This window comes from Amblyomma mixtum, chromosome 6 (genome assembly GCF_055824585.1).
Source record: "Amblyomma mixtum isolate Tamu chromosome 6, ASM5582458v1, whole genome shotgun sequence".
In the NCBI taxonomy this organism is placed as follows: Eukaryota; Metazoa; Arthropoda; class Arachnida; order Ixodida; family Ixodidae; genus Amblyomma; species Amblyomma mixtum.
Window position 1 is genome coordinate 26,526,822 of NC_143017.1, and position 22,219 is coordinate 26,549,040.

General features: G+C 44.0%; 1 protein-coding gene across 1 annotated transcript; it reads right to left on the reverse strand.

The window, feature by feature from the left end:
- Positions 1–1,489: 1,489 nt before the first annotated feature.
- On the reverse strand, positions 1,490–22,140 carry LOC149338458 (metaxin-2-like). Its single transcript, XM_089547701.1, has 9 exons — positions 21,955–22,140; positions 21,777–21,824; positions 21,547–21,666; positions 21,361–21,437; positions 18,007–18,099; positions 16,091–16,129; positions 11,407–11,532; positions 4,981–5,057; positions 1,490–1,732 (listed from the first exon to the last, which is right to left on the reverse strand). Exons 1-9 carry the CDS (start codon positions 21,998–22,000, stop codon positions 1,579–1,581), a joined length of 780 nt encoding a protein of 259 aa, XP_089403827.1. The 5' UTR covers positions 22,001–22,140; the 3' UTR covers positions 1,490–1,578.
- Positions 22,141–22,219: the final 79 nt, after the last annotated feature.

A 22,219-nucleotide genomic window follows, 5' to 3' on the forward strand; every position in this document is an offset into this window, starting at 1 on the left:
AGCCCCTCAAGATTACTGAGGGGCCTTACCTCCGCTCCGCCGACCACCACGTGGAAGATGAACAAATTAGAGTTGGTTACTGCCCATGCTGATGGATGGCGCCACGGGACTTGTGTCGCTGGCGTGCGCATTATGTAATGACGGCAACTGATGTGACACTGTCGCCTGGCTCATCAAGTCCACTAGCCACAAAAACAGGGCTTCGTCACGATATCCCTCAGCTTGTCTCATGAGATTTTGAATACCAAATTAAAATTGTAAATCACATATGAAGCAAATTCTTTTAATCTTCGCAACAATCTCATGGCATGCTATGGCGAGTTGCAGATCGCTTTAATCGCTGGCTGCCAAAACATTTGTTCCGAATTTACGCTACTCCTCATTCCAATTTTTGCTCTTTCTTCTTCACTCCCTTTATCCCCCTCCATAGCCAACCAGGCAGTAGCTATGGTTAATCATCTTGCCTTTCCTCTTTCCTGTTGGTCACTCCTCCTCTTTCCCACATACTTCTTTGATGTAGTCTTGGTTTATTTATTTCATAAATACTGCCGACTGCCCTTTGGCGGTCAAGGCAGGAGTGCACAAAGTTAAAAAGAAAATTACGAAGTAGTAACAACAAAATAACAGCAACAAAAGGCGATTATAGTACGAGGACATAAATTCAATAAGACCAATGGGAAGCAAAAAAAATACAGGCAAATCATCCGACGTCAACCAGACTGAGTGAACAGAATAAAAACAAAGAAACCGAAATACAGTGTGTACTAGACGCGCTACTGCGACACATGTGACGAAACAGCTAACAAGAAAGATTCTGAAGATACCAGGTTGGTGATATCGCTTGGCAGTCGGTTCCATTCAGAAATGGTGCATGGAAAGAAGGAACAAGAATATGCTTTTGTTTGGCATCGTGGCATCAAGATAGTCCTTTTGTGTTTGTTACGGGTGGGGTGTGTTGTGTTGTATTGCATGTAACTCTGAAAATTCAGTTTTGTTTTATTACGTATGATATTGAACAACATTTTTAGTCTGTGCAGCTTGCGACGGGATTCAAGTGTGGGAAGCCGAGCAAATCAGATAGCGAGACCTGCCGACCATAAGCGTGATAAATAAACCAGAGTGCTTTCCTCTGGACGCCTTCAAGAATTTTTACATCCGTTTTTATGTGCGGATCCCATAGAGTGTCGGCGTATTCGAGCACTGGACGCATAAGTGATGTGTATGCCGTCAGTTTAGTTTTGCTCGTGCAATGCTTTAGGCACGAATATGAAAACCATCGAAAGAAAAAGTTGAAGCTGCCCATGCATTTCTGTTTATCTGACATTTCCACCCCACTGACTTTGACTTTTCTGGAGAGACAACTTACGAAAGGAAAGGCAAGAAGGCCCGCAGTGCATTACAAGGTGTAGCATGACAGCCATACACTGCACTTTCCTCAGAAAGAACACTAACACAACATAATGGTAAAACAGGTACAGCAGCCTTGCAATGCTCTTAGTAATATTTTAATGACATTGACTAAAACTCTAGCCACATGGTCTACACAATCACAGGGTGCCACCTACATCAAAACACATGCTAGGAATCTGCGAAGTACTGAGATTCAACTCGATGACACAAGTCGACGAGGTTGCTAAACCCACTGACAATCTGGCCCAGCCGCCCATCCAAAAGGTCAGTCGTCATCAGGCAGTAGAGGTGGCCAAAAGTCAGAGCATCCAGTTCAGTTGGCCTGCAACAAGACAGATATAAAATGCGGTCAAATTGCCTTGGCATCGTTGTGCAAGTATTCAATGCTACATAGCACATAGTCACATAAGCCAATGTCCAAATTGGTCACATAAACAGAGCGTAACAACTGCAAAGTAGTAAATATCACACTTTAAGTTCAATGATTTATTGGAGAAATAACACAAATATTACCAGAATTAAGGTTTGGTTTCGTTTATGGGGTTTAATGTCCCAAAGCGACTCAGGCTATGAGAGACGCCGTAGTGAAGGGTTCCGGAAATTTCAATCACTTGGTGTTCTTTAACGTGCACTGACATCGCACAGTACACGGGCCTCTAGAATTTTGCCTCCATAGAAATTCGACCGCCGCGGCCGGGATCGAACCCGCGTCTTTCGGGGCAGCAGCCGAGCACCATAACCACTGAGCCACCACGACGGACCCCCAGAATTAAGTCCTGGTTCAAAAATTAGCCAGGTTTAAGTTGGTTAAAAAGATTACACCACGGAAAAGCACTGGTTTAGCACAATGTTTAACTGGTGTTTATGTTGTGTTTAACATTAATTACCAAGACAGTTTATATATCGGTTAATCACTGTTTAAACACTCAGGCACCTTCAAGTTGACAAGACAGTTTTGTGGTCAGTATAGTAGTTCGCCATGGCGTATGTGTGCAGTTAGAATCTGCAAACACCAAATCTGACCGTGTGCCATACTGGGTCATAGGCTCTGCATCCGGACTGATCAAATGAAGGTTAAATAGTTCACTCATGTGTCGCAGAAAGTGTGGATGCTTCCTTTTAGCCTTATTAAAATTCTCTAACACGACTAGGCCTTTGTGTACATCCTTCCTCACAGGTATGCCCGTTTTCATGTGTTCAAGCATGTGTTCATTCTTCAATTGGAGGAGACACCTAAACTCCGCCTTAAGGGTATGATGCGACAGATTTAGAGAGTTTATGCCCATATATGTAGTACTATTGCTCATTCTCTACTTAACATTCTTAGATCGTGGTGAGTCCTCACAAGACCACCAGTAGGGATTGTGCGACCCATGTTGCCCTGCCCGAGCAATCTCTTGCAACCAAGACAAGGCACACAAGAGAAGACAAGATTCTTGCTCGTGGTTGGTACGTCTGGTGTAGTGCCTTCGCACTAGTCTAGATGTTTGTAGTTGCAAGGTGTTTGATAAGGAAACCATGGAAACATACAAAACAACAATTCAGCAAAACAGCAACTACGGTCCTCACAAACATAAATGATATTTAGAGCACAGCAACAACTGCACAGATGCTATTACAGCTGGAACCATATCAGCCTATGGTGAGCCATGATGCTTGGCGAAGAAAATGGCACACATTATTCCCATGCTGACTTCGACTCTTTCAAGGGACGCCGTAGTGGAGGGCTCCGGAAATTTCGACCACCTGGTGTTAAAGAACCCCAGGTGGTCGAAATTTCCGGAGCCCTCCACTACGGCGTCCCTCATAGCCTTAGTCGCTTTGGGACGTTAAACCCCATAAACCAAACCAAGGTGCATAAATGATCTGTACCCTCTTTGTCAAAAGTTCGTAGCCCAGGGTGTTTGCTTCTGAGCATACCATGTGGCTTGTAATGCATCCACTGTGATCACCATCTACTGAAGGCAAGAAGATTTTTGGTCCTACACCTTCCAAAGGGCAGAACTTCCACGAATGCTACAAGAGCCCCATTACATGGCTTAGAAGCAAATTCCCTGGACTACAAACTTTTTACAAAAATTGTACATTCATGCAATGCATATGGCTGCTGTGGATGAGCCAATACCAATAAACGTTATTGGTTGTACTAGCTAGGTGTTGAAACTATTAGGAATTATCCTGATAAGGCGTAGAAAGTAGTAGTAAGTAACAGATATGCCCCGGGAACCAGCTCTACCATAGATGAGATAAGCTTCAAGAACTGAGATTGGCTCAGTGTTGAGTTCACCTCGCCTCCGTGCATCTTGCACCGACATGATGAAGCTGCCTCAAAACTGAGGCAAACACACAAAAAGCCACCATTTCAGTCAACATTACTCTCATTTATGCTCACCCATTACTAGAATTTAGTTAGCAAAAAACTATTAAGATTTACTGCCAAATTGCTTATTCTAAGCATCTGAGTGATGTTACAGAGTTACATATCTCCACTATGAAGCACAAACTAGACCCCGCTCTTGCCTTGTTAAATAATGTTATCCTCGGTTTCAAGCTGATAGATTAGCAACACTTCGCTGCCAGCCAACACGTACAACATGATCAGTATAATATGACCAATCTGTTGTGCACGAAAGGTGGCAATGAAGTTCAAACTGAAATGAATCAGTAAATCTCTTAACCTTACTCAGACTTAAATCTGCGTACATTTTTTTCTATCACTGAAACAGCAAAAGAAACAACTTTCATAACAGCACACTCCATGCAAGTGTGGGAACGCTTTCTTATTCTGCTCTAAATGTGTGCACACTTTGTTTGCGTCTAACCACGCGTGTCTCCCATTCTATGCTGTTTTCTAAAGGCTCATAAAGGAGTGTCAGGCAGTCATGTCAGATTTTTTTTTTATTATTGAAGACTCTTTTTTCATTACTATTACCGTCTTTAAGTTCTTCACCAGAAATTTTGTTTTATTACCAGCAAACCTGCACCGCACTTAGCACAACTGATTTTGCGCCGTGTCACCACAGCATGTATCTCTTTCTTGCCTGCGGTGCACCAATTTTTGTCAAAAATTGATTCTCTGGCTCTGTGTGGCTATGTTGACGTTTGTTTGATTTACTGCTGAGACAAGTGGATTTCAGAAAGGAACATTTTTCCTCTACCTTTTGGCAGAAACCTGTGCCATCAACAACGAAAAGGACTCCATGACCACCATTCTGAAGCGGATGGCAGTGTGGCCCAGTCTCGGAAATTCCCATAAAAAAGCTGTCCTGATGTCATTACAGTTTGCTTGTAATTCGCTTATGAAAACAACCAGTGCCAACAATGCCTGCATTTCATTTTTTGGCCTGTCCTAGGTGACAAAAGCTCCACATTAACTGAAAGCAGCCTCGGCTGTCAAAACGCGGTAATCTACTGACACAGATTGATTACAATTAGTCTCCAGCGTCCCTTTAGGATTATGTGACAACGCCCCTTATGTAATATACCCTCAAGGCCTTTGAAGTAGGTTAGTAAAAGCAGCAAGCCTCAAGGACAACACCCAAACACACCCCTTTTGTGCAAGTCACTCACTTGTCGCCGAAGAAATAATTGTTTTGCCCGAGACGCTCAGACAGAGCTGCACAGCAGGACTGGACTTCTTCAAACACCTGCACAAAGGAAACAAAGAGAGCCAAACAGGCTGCTGACAGTACGACTGAAAAATGCCTGAACAACTGCAGTAAAGCAAGGAATATTCTTCTGATGGTGTCAGTACAGTGAATGTTCGTGAATTCAAACCTCATCAATTCGCATTTCTGGATAATTCAAACCGTACGACTTGCTCCATCCAGGCACAATGGGAGTCTACGAAAAATATAGCCCAATAATTTGAATGTGAATGGGCTGCGCCACTGATAATTACAACTATGCGCCGCGGCAATGTGGAGAGATGTGGAGAGTGCAAAGTTGGTGCGAGGCCATATAAATGGGGATGGGGGACTCTCAGAGTTAGCGGCAGCACAGGTCAGACACTTATGCATGAACTCAGAGGTTTGTAGCCAGCCGTTGCTTGTAAACTGCTACGCTGATCTCAAGGACTTCAGTAGCTTGCTGTGTTAGCTTTTGTTATCGCACGATGAACGACACAACCAGTGGTGAGATACAGACAGAAAAGCAGGCGCCTCGCAGGGTTCCTGCCACTCCAAAAATGAAACTACTCCGAGATCTGTACCACCTGTACTTTGCTTCACCTATCTCAAAGGCTGCAGTAGCTTTAGTTGTTGAACAACAGATGATGCAATCAGCAGTGAGATCGAGAAAATCATGCATGTCACAGCGACTCCAGCCACTCTGGCACTCTTACATCTGAAATCATGCAGTCGTGCACAGAACCGCGACGTGCACGGAATGAAGTGCAGCTTTCGGTGATGTTAGCTGCTCGTCTCTGTCTCGATTTTATGGTGCCCTCCGCGTCACATTCCGAGTGATTGGTTGCGGCCATAGCGGTCAAACTAGGCGGTGTGTCACGATGTAGTGATTTGAAAATGTCGTCCACCTTCAGTAATTTTCGCACCAAAACGCCTCAAGAGAAGATTGAAACCACGCAAGTAGTCGACGCCTGTGCATGTCGAAATGTAGTATCGCCAGAAAGCATGCTTGGCAGTTTGCATCTGAGGCTCAGAAGGCTGGAAAATCGGGCAATGTACGTGCGGCCAGCCTGGCAACTTTTGCTTTGCAACCGGGACAGTCATGTAACCTCCATGACTTGCAAATTCACACTTGGGACTTGCAGAGGTTACACTGTTTTAGCTGAAAAGCGGCAGTCGTGGGCCGCAAACAGCAACCTCAGGGTTCACTTGTCTGTATCATGAACGTCCAGCTGCTCCCCAATTCTACACTTGTGCCTAAGGGGGAAGAGGGTCTTAGAAATAAATTTTTATTAATAAAGTCACAACTATGAAATCTCCAGGGAACATGCATTTTTGCGTGCTGATTCCAAATATGTCATTTAATTTTATCCACAACAAATACTTGTGCACGTATGCAATATGTTAGGTAACTTTTGCCGAGAGTTTGAAAGAAATTCTACTGCAGGGAACTTGTTAGATTGCATGCCGTTGGTTTCTCTTGACATCAAGCTATGCAATAAGGGTAAAGTTATCATCCTGCCCATGGGCGTCCGGAGGGGGGGGGCAAGGGGGGGCGGCTGCACCCCCCTGGAAAATCACTCACTCGAACCGTGAGTGATGGCCGCACGCCAGGGGCGGTGGTGCGCTCAGCCAAAAGGGTAAAAGCAGCCCCGCCTCGACGCTTGGTCACATCTGCGAAATGCCGCGTCCGGGCGCGCGTCGTTCCGCCGTTTTCAAACCACGCCACCGCCAGCTCTGCTGAAGGACGACCTGTTGCAGACATGCAGCGGCACCGGCGAGCATGTGTTTCGAGCCGTCTTGAGATGGGTGTCTGTTTCTTTGATCTCTAGAGAGATAGCGACACGGAGGCAGACAGTGCACAGGGCACAGGTGGTGGTGGTGGTAGTGGTTTATTTAAAAAAAAAATAAAAAGTGAGGCAAAAGAGTGTTGCCGGCCGCGGCAATTGCTATCTAATATCTTAAGCACCCGAGCTGCAGCCGGCGGAAACGAAAGGGAAAGGGAGAGGATAGTGAGGAGAAGTATAGAGGGGAGCGACAGCGAGAAAGGACAGGGGAGAGCTTTGTACACTATTTACAAAATACAAAAGTAATCAAGTTCGCGCCGCTCGCGCGCTAAGAGGGCACAGGTCGCTCGCTAGAATCAGGATACGTTCGTACGCCGGCCACCGATGAATTCTTGAGGGGGGAAGGACAAATCAGCCGTGTCCACCCCCGCTTTGTCGGGCTGCTCAGGGGCAAGCGGGCGACGAGTTGGCGCTGCCGCCGCTCGCTGTCTCCTCCGATCCACGGGAGAGCTCAGTGCGGTAGAAGCGCCGCTTTCAGAACCTTCGGCAAAGGGGATTAGCTGCTTTTGTTCACGGCGACGCAGTCTCCAGAGGCGCCCCCACACCAGCGTTCCTTGCGTCTTCTCCGAAAACCAGCGCCTTTGGTCAACGCAGCCCGATGGCGCCTGCCTGGCTCGCCTGTCACCTCTGGCTGGGCCTCAAATCACAACAGCGCCCATGTACTGTGCGTGTCAGTGCATGGTAAAGAGACCCAGGTGGTCGACATTATCCGAAACTCTGTACTACTCCGTCCCTTATAGCCTGAGTCGTTTTGGGGCTCTGAACCCCATAAAAGCACAAAAACAAATTTTCCGACCGAATTAGTTGCGGGTGTCCCTTCCCCTCGGAAGTCGCGCGGCGTTCCTTACACCCCAAAAGTGCGCATTCGTGGATATTGTGGCAAGTAAGCCCTTGCACATGTGCGCGCCTCTGTGTTTGTGCTTCGGTGTTTTTAGTGGCGGGTTGTCAACGAAGGTGAGAACAACCAAGACAGCGGACGAGAAAACGACGAGCGGCGAGCAGTGTGTGTGCGGTTGCTCGACTGTGCGGATGCGCAAGCAAGATGGAGCGAGGTGTATGAAGCTGCGAGCGTGCATTTATCTTGTAAATAAGTTTGCGTTGTATATAGTCATCTTTTGTTTTCAACGTACTCGTTCAACCATTTTTCCAATCAATATATATGATGACTGTGCACTGAGAGCGTATAATGAAGAGCACAGAAATGAATTTATCACCCGTGTAACTACGCAATTCGCCCAGAAAAATCCGAGGCGCCTACAGTTGCTGTTCAAGGAAGACTGACTGAGTGACTGTAGTTGCGTGTTTGTGAACATATTGCGCTGTGTGGTGGTCATCAATTCGGGTGAGTCGAGAACCCGTATGCAGTAAGACTGAGCACTTCGAGTATTGATAGTATCTTTTTGCATTTTTATTAATTTTAATTGTTTCTTTGTTGATAAACTCCAATGTATCTCTACAATCCGCGCTTTAATTTGCTGCTTGTAATTTTCTTTCATGTGTGTATTTTACTTATTTTTTATTTATATATAAATAAATAAATTTACTCCGCAAATAGTGCCTTTTCGCTACGAATATACCCCCCCCCCCCTCCGGCGCCAACAACCAATGGGCCCCCCCCTGAAAAAAATTCTGCGGACGCCCTTGATCCTGCCTGTTATAGAAGGTGAGTTCTGGATTTTGAAATCACCAGTTTCTTCCCGTTTGTGGAGTGGCTAATTCAAAACCCTGTAACTCAACTTCTATGATAGGCAGGATAATAATTTTGCCCTTAATGCATAGTTTGATGTCAAGACAAGCCAATGGCAAGTTTCCTGCAGCAAAATGTCCTAGCAAGTTTCCTGCAGAAAATTTATTGAAAGCTCTCGGAAAAAAGTAACATAAGATATTATATAAGTGCACAAGGACTTATCTTAAATAAAATTCAATAACATATTTGAAATCGGCACGCAGAAATACATGCTTCTTGAAGATTCCATTACTGTGACTTTATTAACAAAATTTTTTTTTTCTAAGACCAGCTTCCCCCCTTAAACTGAGCTGTACGACTTTTTTTTGTTGTTGTTAACGAAATCCCACATGCAAACAGTTTCTTCTCACAGAGGTCATGAAATGTCAGAGGCAGACATTCATAGTGTGCAAACACTTTTTGAACCCACATTATCAAATGTTAACTCTGATGACTGCAGTATTCCCTTTGTAGAAAACAGTCCTCTCTCACTTTCACATTTTACACCACGCCTGTTTGAAAAGCATGAGATTTCCCAGTGCCACTATGAGGTAAGAACACACTATCATAGCATGACTGTGTTCAGCGTCAAACACAAGTAGCTGCAGCTTTAAGTTTTCTGCCTCTATCTAGTGCAACAAGCACTAGACATGCTTACTATTATGTCTGATACAATAATATACAACTTTATTTTCCAGAAAGAATTGGATCCTCTCTTGAGCCAAAAGCTAAACAAAAAGCTTGACGAGGCCCAAGAGACCATTTTGCATGGCAGCAGCATAATGAAAGCAGTGGGAATCTCACTACTAAACAATATTCGAGACAAGAACGTGAAAATAAACTTGACAGATTAGAACAATGGTGATCTCAAATAATGTACCCGGCAATCAACTAAAAGAAACCCTTTGTAGAACAATGAAAATCGTTGACAGGTTGTAGCAGCAAACTGTGCCACCTAAGAAGCATATTTGGATGTGTTCCCCAATCTCTAAGAAAGTGACATGTCTCGAGACATGCTCCCCATGTCACAACTGTGCATCTCTAAACACACCTTTTAAATTAGAGCCAATTTTTGGCAAAAAAAAAAAATCATTATGTGAGTATATCTACAATAGCTACATCGCCACAAGCTGCACAGCAGCCCTAGAATATTAAAAGTAAATCTTTAATGATTCGAAAAAAATATCTCTTTCAAAACAGTACACCACAGCAAGCATAACCCAAAAAGATCTCTTTCAAAACAGTACACCACAGCAAACATAACTCAAAAAGATCTCTTTCAAAACAGTACACCACAGCAAACATAACTCAAAAAGATCTCTTTCAAAACAGTACACCACAGCAAGCATAACTCAAAAAGATCTCTTTCAAAACAGTACACCACAGCAAACATAACTCTGAGCACAAAATTTTGTTGTTCAGCACAAGTACTATCACTGTCTACAACAGCCCTGAAGTTACCACACTGCAGACACAACTTTCAACACAAACATCCCTGCTGTCAGAGCATGACACCACTGAGATGAGAGAGACAATGCTTCTGCAATGAATTTTATCACAGCATGGGTAGGCGTGCCACGCACAAATTATACCCGTGCCACATGCGCACAAGAAATGGCAGTAAATGCTTAAGGCCTTAAAGGTGCACTGAAGAGGATTCTGAACTTGTCTTTTTGCCGCGGGAACTCGATCTACACGTTCCTAGCATTCTTAGAAACTGCAACTTATTGCCCTGTATGGCCGATTTCCCTAATTAAATCGAATTAACGTCCGGCTCCCGCCCTTTTTTTTTAATTCTGCCTCGTACACTGGGCGGAGTCGACCAACGCGTGAAGTTCCTTTTAGCCAGCTCCGTGGAGGCTTTGCTTTCGCTTTGTTTTTTAGGTTTCCATGAATAAATAGTTTCATTCGCAGATAATACAGCTGCAAAATAAGCCCGCAGAAATAAAAATACGCATGGACTATTTGCTACTACGGACTACTACGTATTACTCCGCCGATGGCAGAGCGGCAAGCCGCCACGGGACTGGGTGAAAGGCACTCCGCGCGTTGGTCGACTCCGCCCACCGTACGAGGCAGAATTAAAAAAAAAGGGCGGCAGGCGGACGTTAATTCGATTTAATTTGGGACATTGGCCACACAGGGCAATAAGTCGCAGTTTCTAAGAATGCTAGGAACGTGTAGATCGAGTTCCCGTGGCAAAAAGACAAGTTCAGATTCCTCTTCAGTGCACCTTTAAGTTTGTTAATGCCATTATCGGAAGTGAGGATGACAATAACGCTTGCAAGACAGTCAGAAGTTTCATCTGAATATAAACAGTGCTAATGAGCACAATATATCGGGAATGTTGTTCAAATGTAATGTAAAAATGATTTTTCATAAAATATGGCTGTTCTTGCTTTACAAGTCGAAAAAGTAGCCATAAACTCGCATGTCGGCACACGAGTCGAGAGTACCCGTCAAAAAGGCTGGTTAAAATGGCGCTCTTCGCATCGAAAACTCGGCATATATAGAGCTTCATCTGACAAAGTTACGAATTAACCATTTGCTACTGGTTAGGAAGCTGTTGCTCATGCTTTTCTGCGTGTGGAATGGAAACAAGAGTACGCATTGCACGGGCGAATGAGTTGTGGCGAACTCAGTAGATCGCGAATGGCAGTAAGGCTAATGCCATTAAATTTATGCGTGTGGCACCGCACAGATGCCATTAAAACTTAAGGCAGTAAGCACTTAATGGCATTAAATCTGGCTGTGTGGCACGGGTATTAAATACACACGTGAATAATGCCATGCCTACCTCTTCCAGTGACTTCTCACTCCACTCGGAAACGGAGAGCTTGGCGAGAATCTGCCGTCTTTTTCGGAAGCACAGAATGTGGTTGAGAGGCCACGGGTAGACAGAGCCATACCGGGGTTTTGTGACCTGTGTGTGCAAGTCAAAGAAACACAGGACTGGGAGAACTGAAGGATCAGATGACCAGAAGCGACAAATAACTGCAGCCACGGAGTGAAGCTCCAAGGGAGGTTTTTTTGCATGAGACCAGGACACTGCACCAGACTCAACATTTGAAATAATAACACCGACACTTATGTAGCCAGCACAGCTTCCAAGACCTCAGACGACTGCAAACTTGGTTTCTTTGGCTCAAAAAGATGCATGCAATATCTCTGTCTCATAACGAGGTAACCTACCCCATAAAACTGGTACAGTCGGAGCAGCAACAGTGCTCTGGTTTAGGGCAGGTAGAGAGAAAAATAATTTACAAGGAACTTTAGCGGCTAAAGTGGGGAAAGGCGAAAGCCTGAGTGCTGCATTCTGCTACGCGACTCTTCACTTCACATTCTGTTGGTGCATTAATTAACTGCCAATTAATGACGCTTAATCTTTGCCTTTAGGAGTGGAACACGACAGCGTGTTGTAGCGCTCCCAGGGAGTAGGCTCCCAGGGAGTCCACGGAACACCACCACCCATTCAGCGGGTCAACGTTGCCCTTTGAACGCAACGCTTTTTGAGGAAAGGAAATGGCCCAGTAATTCTCTGTCATCTCGGTGGACACCTGAACCGCACAGGAAGTGGAGTGAAGGGGGCACTTTGGCTCTTTAAAGTGCTGCAAGGGGAAAGCGTTTCCTGGCCCACTGTTTGTTTTTATTTACTTTATTTTTCATATCTTTATTATTTATGTCTGCTACTTTTTATTTTTATTTTCATCTTATTTTTATTTTGTTTTTATTTTTGTCTATTTTCTTATTTTTATTTTTCCTTTCCTTGACTTTATTCCTTTTATTTTATTTATGAAACCCATGCATTGACTACATGCACTTTTATTCATGCTCGAACCTTGAGCCTTCGTGGCGGAGTGGTAGCGCCAAAGGCCCTGGTTCGATTCCCACCCTCAGCACAGTTTCTTTTTAAGCAGTGACGCCGAAAGGCGGACAAATCTGCCGACGCGTCTGTCGACACGGCTGCCGACGTGTCTGCTAACGACAGTATGAGGCATTAAAGGCTTTCGCCTTAATAATTTGCACTCTGCAGTAAGCAATGAAGCCACTGGCAAAAAGAGCAACCAGTCACCTAGTCCCTTCAGTCCCGAATTATAGTACTGTTAGAGGATAACTTCCAAAACCCCAATTTTTGCAAGGCATATATCTAGACAGCACACACAAAAAAAGCTTATCCCTTCCTGATGATTAATTGTGAAATACCTGTTGGATCCTGACATGTCCGCGTCATAACCCTACAATGTTTTTCAAGATGGTATTGCACCTCTTTTGATTGGTTTGGTTTGCTGGTTTATTGAGGTTTAACATCCCAAAGCGACTCAGGCTACGAGGGACACTGTAGAGAAGGGTTCTGGAAATTTCGACCACCTGGGGTTCTTTAACATGCACTGACCTCGCGCAGTACACGGGCCTCTAGAATTTCGCCTCCATCGAAATTCAACCGCCGCGGCCGGGATCGAACCCGCGTCTTTAGGGTCAGCAGCCGAGCACCGTAACCACTGAGCCACCGCGGCGGGCCGTACCTCTTTTGACTCATTCTCATAACAAGTCGTTATGTTCACAATTTTGTTTATATGAGGGTGTTTTTAAAATGTTGACGCACACAAAACAAGTGAACGAATACACATACATTGCAAAGCAACACCGTTGCATTCATGAAAGCAGAAAGCATCCATCTTAAAAGCAGTTTTCCGCATTTATTTTGCATGCCTGGTTTTTAAATATACAGTCGAGCCCCCTTATAATGAACCTGACAGTCACATGGATCGCGTTTGTTATATCCAATGTTTATAGTAAGCGGACGCCCCCTTTTAGTGCAAAAATGACTATGTCCGTGAAAGGTGGCATTATCTTTGTAAAAGCTGCTTCATGTGCATCTAATTCTTGACAGCAGAACATGTGGAGCAGTGGCGTTGCGAGAAATATTTTTCAGGGGTTGTTATACGCCGGAAGTAAAAAAATAGAAAGAAAGAGAACGTGCACCCAAACAATGTCTTAGTCATCTTTCTGCTGTAATAAAGCCAAAGGGCTAGCTGTTTCCTTCGCTGTAATATCTACATAATACAAGTGCACACAGAACTCTGAGGACTTGATTCGTAAAGAACATTTATTCTCTCATAAAAAAAAGACACTCGTACGAAAAATCAAGGATATATACAATACTTTCACATAATATACAACAAAGTGCTCTGCTCTGCTGTTCTACAACAAAGTCAGCAACTGCGAACAAATGGCATTTGTCAAAACCTTGTCAAAACTGGACGCAGGTGCACTTTAAAAAAATCCACTTTTTATTTTCACAATAGTTTATGATCATTTGAGGACAATGCAAAGGATGAAAAAGCAGGCTGAAGTGAAAAGGTACGTTTAATTGGGAGAACTGTGTGTGCAAATAAAAGGAGTGCCACACGTCTTTCGAGGGGTGTTCCGACATTGAAACATCCCCTGGCTATGCCCTTGCACGGCGTTTTCCAGGATCTGCAAGGCAGTAATGTTCTGCTTGCTGAGACCCTTGCTGGCAAAATTCTGCTTTAGGGATGGGATACAACTAACCGCGCTTCAAGCGTTTACAGCAGCTGACGGCTGGTCGGCCATATTAATCAGATTCCTAGTGGTCGGGCAGTGCTTGTACTTTGCATACAACGGCTCCATCAGAGCCCGGCTCTGCGATATTGTCTCCACACAAATGCAGTCATCCGAGTCAACAAATGGTTAGCTATGCATCAACGACGCATTACTAGAAATCTAAATACATCTGGTCATGTCTGTTTTCGACAGCGTCATCTATCATTTCTGGGCCCAAGCAGCCACAAAAGCAGCGCATGTGCGCACAGAATGTATCAGATGCACTGTCTGCTACCTGGAGCTGCCTGTACATACATTAGCAGCTCAAAAGATGGAGCCGATTGGGCAAGCGGCGCACATCGCAGCGTGGCCAGCAACGCATTCAAACTTCTTAAATCGCTGTTGGTATTAGATGCACAATCATGTATAGCTTCTGCTTCCACTTGAGATGTTTTGTCCAGCTGGTGTCATCATCATCATCAGCCTGACTATGCCCACTGCAGGGCAAAGGAAGGCCTCCCCCATGTCTCTCCAATTAACCCTATCCTTTGCCAGTTGCCGCCACCCTATCCCCGCAAACTTCTTAATCTCATCCGCCCACCTAACTTTCTGTCGTCCCCTGCTACGTTTGCCTTCTCTTGTAATCCACCCCGTTACCCTTAAGGACCAGCGGTTATCTTGCCTTTGCATTACACGCCCTGCCCAAGCCCACTCCTACCTCTTGATTTCAACTAGGATGTCATTAACCCGCGTTGCTCTCACCCACTCTCCTCACTTCCGGTCTCTTAACGTTGCACCTATCATTTTTCTTTCCATAGCTTGCTATGCTGTCCTTCCTTAAGCTGACCCCTTTTCGTTAGCCTCCACATGTCTTCCCCATAGGTGAGTACCGGTAAAATACAGCTGTTATAAACTTTCCTCTAGAGGGACACTGGTAAACTGCCATCCATTACCTGAGAGAACCTGCCAAATGCGCTACAGCGGATTTTTATTTTAGTTATTTCACTCTCGTAATCCGGATCTGTGGTCACTACCAGCCCTAAGTAGATGTATTCCCTTAGCACTGACAGCACCTCGCAACCAATTGCGAACTGCTGTTCCCTTGCGAGACTGTTGAACATTGCTTCGGTTTTCTGCGTGTTAATTTTAAGGCTTACCGTTCTGCTCTGCCTGTCTAATTCATTAATCATGCTTTGCAGTTCCTGTCCTGAGTGACTTAGCAAGGCAATATCATCAGCGAATCGCAGATTACTCAGGTATTCTCCATTAACTCTTATCCTCAACTGTTCCCATTTCAGGCCTCGGAATACGGTAAACAGGCAGTGAATAGCATAGGTGAGATCATGCCTCCCTGCTGGACAATGCAGGCAATGAATGACCAGTAGGCAATCGACTAGTGCTCGACCGGCGGCTACACAGTTTCGACGGCGCCTTTTCATTTTCTTTTCGGGACTGAGTCGCAAGGCTGAGAGGCGCTTCTTAGTCTCCTCTCTTGCTGGAAGCGTGATCTTTTCAACTGTGGGGCCGAGTTTACAATGCCTCCTCATTCGCTATAACAAAGTTGTGCAGCCAAAGTTGTTTGTAGTATCCGAGATGAATTTCATTGCCCTAATGCATATTTTCACAGTAGCACTGCAAACGTTCGTAATATCTGTGGTCGTCATAAGTGGGCTCGACTGTAGTCCTATGCTGTTTATCACATAGGGTTCAAAATATAAGCTCCAGCCATTCACGGTACATTATATCCCCACAGAAACTGAAGCAGACACAAAATGACTTCCACATACATGTGTACACAGCAAATGAAGGCACTAACCAAGAATATGAACATTTACATAATAGAGAAGATGTGTATTTGAAAGGTAGCACTACAAGAAACATGCGTCCTGAAAGGTTCAAGGAATTGTTTGGCTTACCTCATAATAAGTCTCATCATTGGCCCAACAGATGTAAAGCTGGAAGTGATTTTTCAGACACCATGAAGGATTGCGAGGCAAGTACAAACTCGTCTTTACAACACTTCAAAAAATCTTAATAGCACTGAAGCAAACAGGCAAGCATTTCCACACGGCAGGTGTTTGCAACCACACACACACACAAAAAAAATCTGCATTTTTCTTTACCACATGAAACATGCCCTTACAGTTTCACCCAAAAAGGTGCCATTGTACCGTTAAGGGGCCTCCGACATATATCAAGCACGTGTTGTATATTCTTTAGATGCTGAATATGGCGCATGGTGATGCCTTAGATCGCCGAAATCATAACATTTAATATTTTATTCGGTTGCAGAAACACTCGTTTTGGACCAATGGTGCCGAAACATGGCAGCAATTTTTGACACCGGATATGAGGTGGCAACCAGACTGGGCACTGCCTCTCTGATTGGGTCGGCAACCAGTCTGAAATTAATTCTTTCATACTTAAGGGAGGATGAGGAGATCGAAGGCAAGTTTTCTATTTTTCGACTTATAGTGATGAAATTTGGCAGACTGGCTTAAAACAGCATCAAACAATCAGGTATAAAGTTTCACGATGACAGCTTCAGTAGGTTCCCTTTTATCATTGTTTATATGTTGTCCCCATGTTGCTTGCTTGTGTAAAGCCTAGCGTGACAAAAAAACAGGCTACAGGTTTGTAAATGCTTTTCGCATTTACTAAGAAGTGTTGTGTAAATCAAGACTCTCTTAATCTTTTTTTTAAATTTATCTGCTCTCTGTTTTAAAGGACGTAATATGCACCTTCTTTTATGTTTAGAATGTATCGTGCTCTAAATTAAATTAATTGATTAATTAAATAGATTAATTAAATAATGTGTCTGCATACTGTAAGCATTTCGCATATGAAACAAACCGAAAAGGAGCTCTACAAGCTAATGAAAACTGAAAAGAATAACACCAAGGGCGACATTTTCCCTTTCACACTTCAAACAACCTCTGAGAGGAGTGAGCTGCAGACACCATGCAGGAATGGTGAATGGATGCTATGGGCAGAAAAGAAAAGAGACCGTGGGAAAAAAAAAAAAAAAATGGGGAAACTGAGAGTGGGGTGGGGTGATGGGAGTGGAACTGGTAAGCTTTTCAAAACCCATGGGATTACAAGCAGGCATCAGGGAGCCCTGCTGTGGTCCTGCCCTTTAGTCATATCATCCCAGTCAGGGGCACATGCATGTGGAATGACCACACTGTGAATATATGTGGCTGCAAACTGCTCTTGCAGGTAGCAATGACCTGCAAGTTTCCGCTGCATATTCACAAGGAGCGTTTACAATCAGAGGCATGCAACCCTGGCTCAGGTCAAGTGAAATGTGATTTCATCTTATCTTTATATTTCAAATTTTTTAACTAGAATAACTTTTATTCCCATTCTCCAATTCCTATAATTCTTTTACACTGATCTCTGCAATGCATGAGGAATCCTTTGAACTAGAATAGTCAGCAGCGAAAAATGCGTCTCAGTGCCCCTGTAAGTGAATTTGAACACAGGAATGTATAGGCATCCAGCTGTTTCTTACAGTAAAAGACCATAAGAAAAAAATGCAATCTGCTTAATTTGTTCAACTACAAGCTACATGCACTCTCTCACATGCAGTAATTCATTCTATTTTGCTGCTCCTACCATAGCCCTTCGATAGGCATATAAGAAAAAAATGCAATCTGCTAAATTTGTTCCACTACAAGATACATGCACTCTCTCATATGCAGTAATTCATTCTATTTTGCTGCTCCTGCCATAGCCCTTCGCTAGGCCTTTCCTATATTCCAAACAGATAACACTAGGGGCTCAACATTTGTAACAAACTGCACTTTCCACAAGATTCAACAAAACATACCTCAGCATTGACCAATACTGTGTTGATTAATGACATGTAGGCCCTTATGTCTGCCTTCTGTTGAACAGTCAGGTTCTGGGTCAGTTGTATGCCCTTCAAAAATAAAAAGAAAGAAGAAGCAAGTTTTGTGCAACAGCAGCACAACTGCAAACATCCATGAGTGAGGTGCAGATAACAAGTGCCGCTTAATGCACTATTGAGTCAAACTGAAACGCGAACAGACATATGCATCGCCTGACAAGTCTTGGCTGACAAGTGTCTTGTCTGTGCATCAAGACACTCCTTTGCAACCAAAAAATATGTATCGCAGTAGTTGTGTACTATAGCTGAAATTATAAAAAAAAAGTATCACATATATGCCGGTATAGGCTGCACTTGTGTAGGTGCCACATATAGAGTCAGACTGTATAGAACAACAAAGCAGATTCCACAGACCATAACTTGAAAATTTAACTCTAAAATTCAGCTTTTAGGTGAGAGCTGAAACCTGCCAGCACAGCAAAAAGAAAGCATTGCCCTGACTTTCAAATATACAATATTGTGTTTCGTCCACAGGTGATGTTCTCATTTCGTTCTGGCCTAATAGAACACTCTCGCTGAAGCAGTCCATCAGCGCAGTAACTTTCAGTATAAATGTGACTACATACTGAAGCTGCACAGAAGGCATGTGGTTTTTTTTTTTAAAGCACACAGTGTCTTGATACACTTTGACACATCAGTATTCCCCAAAAAATGAATTCAAAAGAGAAGCACTTAAAATGAATCCCCAGATTTCTCGTGGTCTTTGAAGAGTTCATAGTGTCTCTATGACCACAGATGCTTTGGTTTTCGGTTTTATGGGGTTTAGCATCCCAAAACGATACAGGCTATGAAGGACGCCGCTGTGGAGAGTGCCGGATAATTTCGATCGCTTGGGGTTCCTTAACATGCATTGACAATGCACAGCACACAGGCCTCTAATGTTTCGTCCCAAACAAAATGCGACTACCGCGGCCAGGATCGAACCCACACTTTTTGGGTCAGTAGCCCAGCACCATTAACCACTTCACCACCGCAGCAGCTGTGCCCACAGACACCAAAGTATTATCTAAGATCTATGCCAACATAAATTTATTGAGAAATTTAACCACAAAACCAACCTCCCATCATCAGCAGAGAGTTATCTGTTGGGGATGCTTCACTTAGAGCATGCCTTACCATCTGAAAAAGTACCCAGAATCTTCCTGCAATTTGCAAAGCTTTATTTACATCACCCACGGTCTACAAATTGATGCAGATCAAACCGAAAACAGGAAACAGGGTCGATGTTGAATCAGGTTTGCACCTCTGACATCATCAACTAAAACTGACACCAGCACATCTGCTCCTTGCATGCTAGACAACCCTTCTCATTCACCGCTGATCTTGAGTGAGGTACAAGGCACTCATAACAAATCCATTGCCACCGCAAATGCAACAAATTCATACTTATGATGCTGGCCATGCAGATAATTTTTTTCACACACTTTTATATGCTATGAAAAGATACCAAAGTTTGTCCCTTAACCACGTGTGCGTCAGTCAAGGGGTCTGCAATGCACAGGTTTTCAAGAAGCACTCCATTCGGTTACATAGTTTACTCTCTTTCAGAAGGCTGGCATAAAAACTTCACAGTGCCCCAGACAACATATACAAAGCCAGATGATGTCAACATCTCTACCAGAGCCCCCCCACAATACACAAACTTCATTTTTCCAATTCCCTAATCCCAACATCCCGTGACATAAGCACACCTAACATAAAGCTGGCCCATAAGCAAGTTGGTTTAGGTTTAGGTTTAGGTTTATGGGGTTTAACGTCCCAAAGCGATTCAGGTTATGAGGGGCGCCGCAGTGGAGGGCTCCAGAAGTTTCGGCCACCTGGGGTTCTTTAACGTGCACTGACATCGCACAGTACACGGGCCTCTAGAATTTCGCCTCCATCGAAATTCAACTGCCGTGGCTGGGATCGAACAAAGTGGACAGGTGAATTAGCTGCATCTACAGCTGCTCTACCTAATGTCTGTGAGATCATAGGTCAAATTTCTTTGCCATCAAACACAAATAGACACAACAACAAACTGATAATTAAGACAGCACAACAACTGACGCTATAAAATACAAGCAGCCACAGGCCAAATGACAACACTGATTTAGATGTCATGCGAAATGTATAGACAAAACACCTGACTGGACGCACATTGCTTTTTCAGTCAGCCAAGGGATGAAGCTTTCAAGGCTGTTGAAACATTTATGTAAGGAGGAAACAGCATCGTTAAAATTGCCTCAAATGTAACTCTGACCACATGGTGAAGATGTTTGAGTACATCTGCCCCCAGAGCAAGCCAGGATCATGGCAGCAGTCATTTTTAACACTATGCTCTCTTAGAGTGAACACAGTTTTCCCTACTGCTGACTGCACGTATGTTATGTGAATTTATTACTAGGCATTTGTCCACATCTGCAGGGGAGAAAATGGTCCCTAACTGCCCATCACCTTCAGTGTGAATGAACGAAATGCATCAAAATATGTTTCACAGATAACTCAACAAAGGCGAAGCTGTCAAAAGGAGTGCAAGAGATATGTGTGACAGGACCTGAAGAATGCAAACAATGACAAAAGTCATCCAGGTACTGTTATGTTGCACTTGGATGCACTTGTACGCAATACGAAGGAGGAAAAACTGCTTAGGGGCTAGACTGTGCCTTGTATTTGGACAGAATAATTGACAAAGAAAGGAACAGTATGCGCGACGACGCAAGGCTGACAAGTAAGCGAATCAGCCATGTATACAGGGAGCAAGGTCTCGGTGACTAGTTGGCTAACTAGCACGTTGCCTAAATGCACAGTGCAAGCAGGCTCGCAGGCAAAACGGTTTTACCATTGTTTTAATGTTAGAGAAGTGGAGCTACCACATAATCTAATCTACAAGTTGAACAACTATGTTGTTTCTTAAAAAAAAAACAATAATTTTGACAGGTCATCATACTGACAAATGCATGTGCAATAGAAATCATGAGGCTGTGAGCCATCATTTGAATGAACAGGCCGAAGCATCTGGTTCAGAAAAAAACAATTATGTGTTTCTAGATATCCTACCATTTGTTTTTCAGATTCAGGTTCATCTTTGGCACACATTGTGGCACACATTGCAACTTTTGTCAGAGGCTGGGCCAGTTAATTTTTGGTAGCAAAGCTAGCGCCCTTGTAAAACAAGAAGCGTTATATCTACATTCATAAGCGGCATTCGCGCTTTTCTTATTTAATACAAAATGAATGCAATAGTGAGGGCAATAGAAGGTATTGGCACTTCATATAAGCGTCTCCTCTCCTCACCTTTGTATTAACAAAGGCGACGATGGGGTCCATCTCGGCAATGACGAACGGCCCACACTTCAATACTGGCACGTTACCTAGAAAAGGAGAAGAGCACGCTGCGGTGATAGACTACGAAGAAACAAACGATGGGTTTCTGCACGCACACGCAAGCACTGCAGCCGTACTTAAGGTCGCTTTAATCACCTGAAGGCGAAATGCTCTCGACGTTGGGTCGCATCTCCACTTCGTGGTCGAGGCCGGCCATTCGGAGGAATGTTTGGACGCCTAGAGAACTTGCACTCTCCGGCAGAAGAACCTGAGATTCTTTTTCCGCGTAGAGACACAGAAGGACACATCGGGGAGATGAAGGAAGGCATGACCTTGCAAACAGAATCCGGGAACGAAATGGATGTTTGAGACAAGTGGCACCTTACTTTCGAAGGACTGCAATACTTTCGCGTCTTCTGGCCATGGCTGGTTGGCTGAAAGGAAATCAAAATGCCGTTTCGGAAAAGTAGCTGCTGTGATTAGATGAGCAGTAAAACGGATGCCGGTGTAGCAGCAAACTACGCACGTTTTGCTAAAGGCAAGCGCACGACGACCAAAACTTACCGCCAAGCTCGACGGCAATAGAATCTGCCAAAAGTACAGAAGGCATGTTTCTGAATAATACAAGCTGCAACAGATATATTAATTCAAATTTGGACCATATCCCTTCAACTTCGGTATATTTCGGTTCTTCGGTAAATAAGCGCACGCCAGGACGTGAAAATATTCGCACTTCAGTTTTCACGTCAAGACGTCGGCTGTTTTAACGAGTAGTTCAAAGCTTTGAAAGCTTTTATGCACATTGAAAAAAACTTGCGTGTATCTTAAA

Excerpts from the sequence above, each read along its gene's own strand:
- LOC149338458 (XM_089547701.1), bottom strand. The coding sequence starts at position 22,000 with ATGCCTTCTGTACTTTTGGCAGATTCTATTGCCGTCGAGCTTGGCG. Across the intron at positions 21,438-21,546 it reads CGAGAGCATTTCGCCTTCAG|GTAACGTGCCAGTATTGAAG; the intron begins GTGATTAAAGCG and ends CTCCTTTTCTAG. Across the intron at positions 5,058-11,406 it reads GTGAGAAGTCACTGGAAGAG|GTGTTTGAAGAAGTCCAGTC; the intron begins GTAGGCATGGCA and ends TCCTTTGTGCAG.